This window comes from Conger conger, chromosome 1 (assembly GCF_963514075.1).
Source record: "Conger conger chromosome 1, fConCon1.1, whole genome shotgun sequence".
In the NCBI taxonomy this organism is placed as follows: Eukaryota; Metazoa; Chordata; class Actinopteri; order Anguilliformes; family Congridae; genus Conger; species Conger conger.
Genome location: NC_083760.1, coordinates 6,212,842 through 6,220,341, shown reverse-complemented (window position 1 = coordinate 6,220,341; position 7,500 = coordinate 6,212,842). Strand labels below are relative to the sequence as shown.

Genomic DNA, 7,500 nt, shown 5'->3' with positions numbered 1-7,500 from the left:
GATGTCACAATCACTGCTGGCGATTGAAAGCCGTGGAGTTCTAGAACAGCAATTTTGAAGAACATTCCAATTACAAAAAACCTACACTTGAAGGGGGTAAATGGTTAGCAATACAGGTCAGTTATTAATGTCTGTGATGCTGTTATTTTATCAAAATCAGAGCGGGGGCGGGGGGGGGGGGTGGGGGTTGTCGGTAAAACAGACACATTTATTGACGCTTACGATGTCAAACAATGACATCAGTCTAAAAACCGATTATATAATCATTGCAATCTTGGCACCTCCGAGCACTGCTTTCCGGCGCAAACAGTGCTTCTCAAAATGGCGGCGTACAGTATGAAATTTAGTTTGAGCTAAACTAAATTCGTCTGAAGGTGCGCACTCCCGAAGCCAAACGGGAGAATAAATGACTTTGGAGAGGGCGGAGGGGGGGGGGGGGGGTTGGGGTTGTGCTGGGGGGGGTTCTTGACGAGGCTCAGATCCCTCTGACAACAAAGAGAATCAACCTCTGCATGAGCGATGAGCCGAAAAGGAGGTGGCGTTCCTCCGCTTCAGAGCCTGCCTCCACGGGAAGGAGGGGAAAAGAAACGCACAAACACAATCTGAGGATAATGGCGCTGGAATCACCCGCCTTTAAAAAGAAATGAAGAGAAAAGGGTGGAATTGAAAACGCAAATAGGCATGACACGGAAGAGGCTGGCCTACACGCCGTACAGAAACAGCTCTGGGGCTCAGAGGCCTTGGGCTCGCATCCAACCCCTTATTTTTCTCCTCTTTCTCCTTTCCCTCGCTCTTTTCCCTGCTCCTCGCTCCTCCCATCGGGAGAGAAGAAACGACGGAAATCGACGGCGAAATCGAGAATCACATTACGCGTCATTTGGCTGACACTTTTTATCCAGAGCGACGTACAGTTGATTAGACTAAGCAGGAGACAATCCTCCCCTGGAGCAATGCAGGGTTAAGGGCCTTGCTCAAGGGCCCAAACGGCTGTGCGGATCTTATTGTGGCTACACTGGGATTAGAACCACCGACCTTGTGTGTCCCGGTCATGCACCTTAACCACTACGCTACAGGGCCCAGTCATGCACCTTAACCGCGAGGCTACAGTCATTGTCCTCGCTGCTCCAGACGTCAGTTCAAAGCCACGTTAAGCAGCTCCCAGCGTTCCCAGTAATGAGGAACACGTCCCCAGTGTCTGCACTGGGGCTTCGCACGATACGACCGCCCCGCAGTCTGTGAGCCAAAACCACACCGAGGCGTGACACACACACACACACACACACACACACACACGCACACACACACACATATACATTACATTACATTACAAAGCATTTAGCAGATGCTCTGATCCAAGTCCAGATCCAGAACACAGGGATACAAAGTATATACATTCCCTTTACCCCGAAGGCACAATATGGCAGCGATTGTTTATATAAGAATAACATTACAGTTATTCAGCTGACGCTTTTATCCAAAGTGACTTACTGTTGATTAGACTAAGCAGGAAGCAATCCCCCCCTGGAGCAGTGTGGGGTTAAGGGCCTTGCTCAAGGGCAAGGCCAGTCAGGAACCCAAGCCTCTAGGCTATGGGCTGCCCTGCAGGCTAGTCAGGAACTAGCCTCGAAGACTGGAGAGGAACCCCTCCGCTTGAGAGGTGAATACAATTTAGCATTGTGTCTTGTGTATGTACAGTGGTTAGAATAGGGGGAAAAATATGATTATAGTATTACAATAACATGAATGCTCAAATCCACATGATGGCACCATAACTGCAGACTTCTGAATAGATGGTTTGATGCAGGAGGGATTTAAAAAGACCGAGGGCTCCACCTAGTGGCGGAACAGGAGAAGCACACAGGCAACTTTGCCAAAAAAAAATTCCTACAACTAAATGGATCGTTCTAACCCCCTGGTCAAACGAAATTACTGCATGCAATAAAATCAAGACGATGGCAGGCTTACTGTGTACATTTGCCTTCACGCACAATTACACCCTATCGTTCATGGTCCCTAACTGTTGATTTTATGTCTGCCCTAAAGCTCATGTCAATCAGGGCAGTTGCACAGAATTCAAATGTAAATTCAGTCACATTAATGTGTGAAATTTCCCATACACAGTTGGCATGTTATTCCTGATTAATCTTTTATGGCTGTAATTTATTCATATGTATTTTGTAAGATTTGCAGGCAGCACTGATACTGAGGCTTAGAGGATATCACTAATATTTTTTACGCATTACCCTGTGTAGTAGCTGCTAAATTAACATCTCATTAGAAGTAATGATCTATTTGATAAACGTTATTAAAGTTTGGTCTAGCAGTATGCTGGATATTGTGCTCATTATTGTTTTTTCGCTTCCCTGCCCATTCAACCACACAGTACATAATATGACATAATATACAGGAGCACTGTTCATATTTTACTTCGTCATTTTTGTACATATTCATCTTGTGTTCGATGTTCAACACAAACATGGTAGTACCCTTTTTCTACCCACAGGTGGCACTAATGGTCACACATTTATAACCGGCAACAGAAATCAAGAAGCTGACAACCATCTGACCTTCTATTCCCTGCACAATGCAACGTGTGCTTTACTGAACAAATCATTTAAATTGCACTCCTTACACTCCTACTAATCTTACAACACGGTACAATTACTGTGCTTTTATAGCCACTCAACCCTGCAGTGCGGCCATCTGTAATATGAGGTGGCAGTTATGAGACCATAAGCAAGGCTAGTTGCTGTTTTTCTATTTACTACTTTTTTTTAAAACCCAGACAAAATTGGCCACCATCTGTAAAAGCAACGCTCCTCCCTGCCCTGGAACTGTGCTGATATACACAGGGTACACAAGCTGGTCACCAGCGCATTATAGCACACTCAACACGGCTGCCCCAGTTGACTGCCCTAGGCACACTGTTTTGGCCCTGTGTGTGTGGCCGGCTTCAGATAGATCAGCTATAAACCTGCTGAAAGGCGTTTTAAGGCATGAACCCACACACGTTTTAGGAAGTACCTCCGATTTTTGATTTATACTTTTTACATTTACATCCAGCTCATTGAAGGTGGCCCTAAGATGAAAGTGGTGATAAGAACATAGGCTATGAGACACGGGGACAGGGCTGAACAGTGATGTCACACTTCCTCAAACCGCCCCTCTGAGAATCTGACCAATGCCAACGCTGCACTACCCTGGCCTGGCCAATCAGCTGCGACCGGAAGTGTTTCTCCCAGACGGTAAGGTGAGAGAGACCTGAGCCATCTGGGATTCCAAAGACAACATCATTTGTGCCACTTGTGATGAGGGTGTAAAACCAAATCTTCTTTTTAACTTTTTTATACTAGCACAGGCTGTGAATAAATATATTTTTGCATTGGTATACATTTATGTGGATTTTCCCATCTGTTATTGCTAGTGTCATTGTCATTTTCCCAATTTATTTTGGTGACCTTTGCTCCTGAATTATACCTCTCACAGTTATATCAGGAGCACAAACTTTTGGAACTTCATCCATTTAACTCTTAACATTCGTTTACATGAAGTCAGGGGGGATCGAATGTAACTGAACGCATGTTTCAGATGCACATTCGCTAAAAATTTGCTTTCTTTACATGTTATCACATGAAACTAAAGTACAGATTACAGATTAAATTGAAGTGTCACCATAATGTTGAATAGAATGTTGTACTTTTGCATTAAAAACCTTTTTCCATTTTGCATACATTCATCAGCACAAAATCTACTTTTAGAAAAGGAACAGCTGCATTAAATGGATAGATTTGGATAGTGCTTTACTCCTTCGGTAAGACCGTTTTGAATGCGCAGTGCTGCAATGAAGCATCGATTCATACAATCGTACAAACATCGACCGAATTCGAAAACAGGACCCACTGCACCATTCATGCCGCCTACATGCACTCAGTGAGAGTAAAATAAACACTCTGAGAGTAAAATGGACACTCTGTAAGAGTAAAATAAACACTCTGAGAGTAAAATGGACACTCTGTAAGAGTAAAATAAACACTCTGAGAGAGCAAAATGAACACTCTGAGAGAGCAAAATGAACACTAGGAGAGAGTAAAATGGACACTCAGAGAGAGTAAAATGGACACTCAGAGAGAGTAAAATGGACACTCTGTCAGAGTAAAATAAACACTCAGAGAGCAAAATGAACACTAGGAGAGTGAAATGAACACAGAGAGTGAAATGAACACAGAGAGTAAAATGAACACTAGGAGAGAGTAAAATTAACACTCTGAGAGATTAAAATGAACACTAGGAGAGTAAAATGAACACTAGGAGAGTAAGATGAACACAGAGAGAGTAGAATGAACACTAGGAGAGTAAAATGAACACACAGAGAGTAAAATGAGCCCTCGAGGCGTGTATCTGGCTCTCACCCTCCTCCGTGGAGACCTCGCTGCTGTACCCGTCGTACTCCGCAGACAGGGGGCTGTACTTGTGCCGGGTCTCCCAGCCGAAGCCGCGGTGGAGCCGCGGGTCCCCCCCCCGCAGGCCCTGCGACCGCGACACCGCCTCCTGGTACTTCCCCATCACCTCATCCTCGCTGTCCGAGGAGGAGCCCTGCAGGTCGCCCTCCGGGAAGCTCTTCTCTGCGGGAGAGACGGGGGCAGGACTGGGTCAGAGCTGGGACACGCCTGGTGGACCTACTATTCACCGACAGTTACTATACGCCTGGTGTTCCTACTATTCACCAACAGTTACTATACGCCTGGGGTTCCAACTATTCACCTACAGTTACTATACACCTGGAGTTCCTACTAATCACCAACAGTTACTATACACCTGGAGTTCCTACTATTCACCTACAGTTACTATACGCCTGGAGTTCCTACTAATCACCGACAGCTCCACCCACCTCCCCCAACTAACATCTCATCTGCTATAGCAATGCACCTGCTCTTCCCACTGTGCATATGTGCTATGGATCACAGGAAGACCCACATGCGGCATCATGGGAAATGTAGTCCCTATTGCAGCACTATAATAGACAAGTCCGGCGGGCCACAGTTTCTGCAGGCATTTGCTCCTACTGTGCACTACGCCACCTGACTTCACTGATTATTTTACCTGCTGGGTTCAGATAATAAGCCAATTAGTGAAATCGGGTGGTTGAAGCAAATGCCGGCAGACACTGCGGCCTGCAGGACGTTGAGTAGTGTGGCTACAGACATTACCTGCTCTGCTGGACTTTACCTGCTATTCCAGCGCCCCTAAAAAGGTGATTACACACTTATGTTTATCCACCAGTCAGTTTTTTGACCAGAAATGAACATTAACGAGAACTGTAGATGCAGTATTAAGAGTACAGAGCCTGGTTAAAGTCGGGGGAGCCAATTATTAGCATGAATCTGACAGGAATGAAGAGTCTCAAAGACAGTATGCAAACGCAACATTATAACTGTCACAGGGAGCAGGGCCCGTGACCTGCATGCCAAAATCAGTCTGTGAAACCTGAGACAGAAAAGGAAAAAGCTGGACAATAAAATGTGGAATGCTCTGTATATTGCAGTTGTGATTTTGCACCACCAGGGGGCAGCAGAGCGATTGCATGGAACAGAGCCCCTGATTGTAGTGGAGAGGTGTGGGCAGAACACTGTTGAACGCAGAGAGCTGAGCACAGAGAGATACCACTCCACACCTCCCCTTCAGTCTGCAGCTCTGAGCTACTGTATCTGTCTCTCACCAAATCCCACAGAGAAAGCTAGCTGTGTTGGTGCCGTACAGAGTGACTAACACTGGCTGTTTGGTGCTTCTTGAGCATTGTTGTGGGGCAGGGCTCAGTCAGGGAGAGGAACTTGAGTTGGCCCAGATGGACAGTGGGGGTAAGGACAGAAAACTCACCCTCCTTAACCCTTTAAGGCACATGTGTCGAACTCTAGTCCTGGAGGGCCGCAGTGTCTACTGGTTTTTGGGTTGTTCTGAGCACCCGTGGTTGAAGAATCGAAACACCTTGTCATCAAGGCCTACATTGGCAGCTGACTGAAAGGAAACCAGCACCCTGCGGCCCCCTGGGAATTCAGTTTGACACCCCCGCTTCAAGGTGTGAGGTCACAAATGCGTGATGAGAAAGTTCTGAAATGAACATTCTAATGCTGATGTAACAAGCACTGCTGGAGACTGAAAGTAAAGAGGTTCTAGAACACTGACACTGAATTCAGAGGGGAAAAAAAAAAAACATTCCAAAGAAACCCGCTCTTCAAAGGGCTGTGATTGGCTGAAGGCACTGTCTGCTCAAACTGTCTGGGGAGGTGAGGGAGCCTTAGAACCTCTCACAGAACACTTTCTCTCCACATTTCGACAGCCCTGTGTTGTTCCAGCGAGTTGAGTGAGTGATTAGAGTGAGTTTGTTCCTCACCCTAATTGAGAGAGAAGGAGACAGAGAGGCAGACAGACAGAGAGGCTGACAGATAGATGCTTTAGATAGATAGATGGATAGATAGAGAGGCTAAGGAAGTAAGATTGATGAAGAGAGAGGACAAATTAAGAGAAAGAGAGAGAGAGAACGACAGAGAGATTGATGTATCAATGCTCTTCATGCTGTTCTCATCTGATACATTCATCAGTTAGATAAAAAGATAAAAGTGATTTCACACAATGAATGTCCAGGCCATCACACTGAATTAATTTTCAAGAAATTCGTGAGAATCCAGTGCCTCTTTCCTAACTGCAGTCAGTGAAACATGACATGTAAATAACAGAGCAGAGAAATCCCAGAAACCAATGTTGGCAGAAGCAGCGATTGCATTTTTTGGTAAATATACAAGGTGTAGAATTGACACAATATCATGATTACACAGTCTGATGATCTGTCATATTGACACTGAATGAAATATTAGCTCAGGAGGTGCAGTAAGAACGGTTGTCTGGCAGTCGGAGGGTTGCCCGTTTCAAACCCCTGCCCTGGGCGTGTCGAAGAGTCCCCGAGCAAGACACCTAACCCCCAAATGCTCCTGACGAGCTGGTTGGTACCTTGCATGGCAGCCTGTCTGTCAATGTTATATGTACAAAAAAATAAACTATCCCTTTAATTCTCCGTAAAACTTATTATGGTTTGGTTTGTTGGTACGCCCGGGACCAGACATGTCGGGAGAGCAAAATGGATTCTGTTGGTCACACTCTGCCAGCTCGAGCCCCTGGTGTGTGCATCTCTCTCAGAGGGGCTCTTCAGACACGCAGAGAGTCTTTCAGGAGGAGAGGAGAGGAGCAGGAGGCAGGCCACAGCGGCAGAAGTGAATCTCATGCAGGGAGGAGGAGGAGGAGGAGGAGGAGGACATCTTGGCTCTGAGAGAGAGAGGAGGAACACTCCAGCAGCCGGAAAAGAGGCGTGGCCACAGGAAAGAGGCGTGGCCCTGGAAAAGAGGCGGGGCCCTGGAAAAGAGGCGGGGCCACAGGAAAGAGGCGTGGCCCTGGAAAAGAGGTGTGGCCCCAGAAAAGAGGTGAGACTCCAGGAAAGAGGCGTGGTCCTTG

General features: G+C 46.3%; 2 protein-coding genes across 2 annotated transcripts in view; both read right to left on the bottom strand.

The window, feature by feature from the left end:
• The window catches only part of vsig10l (V-set and immunoglobulin domain containing 10 like), a 145,631-nt gene that overhangs the window by 30,937 nt on the left and 107,194 nt on the right, over nucleotides 1-7,500 (bottom strand). The window lies entirely within an intron of this gene.
• syt14a (synaptotagmin XIVa) overlaps nucleotides 1-7,500 on the bottom strand; it is a 25,460-nt gene that overhangs the window by 17,281 nt on the left and 679 nt on the right. The window contains exon 2 of the mRNA XM_061256472.1: nucleotides 4,410-4,622. Within this exon, the coding sequence (XP_061112456.1) occupies nucleotides 4,410-4,622 (213 nt within the window). The remainder of the gene's footprint in view (nucleotides 1-4,409; nucleotides 4,623-7,500) is intronic.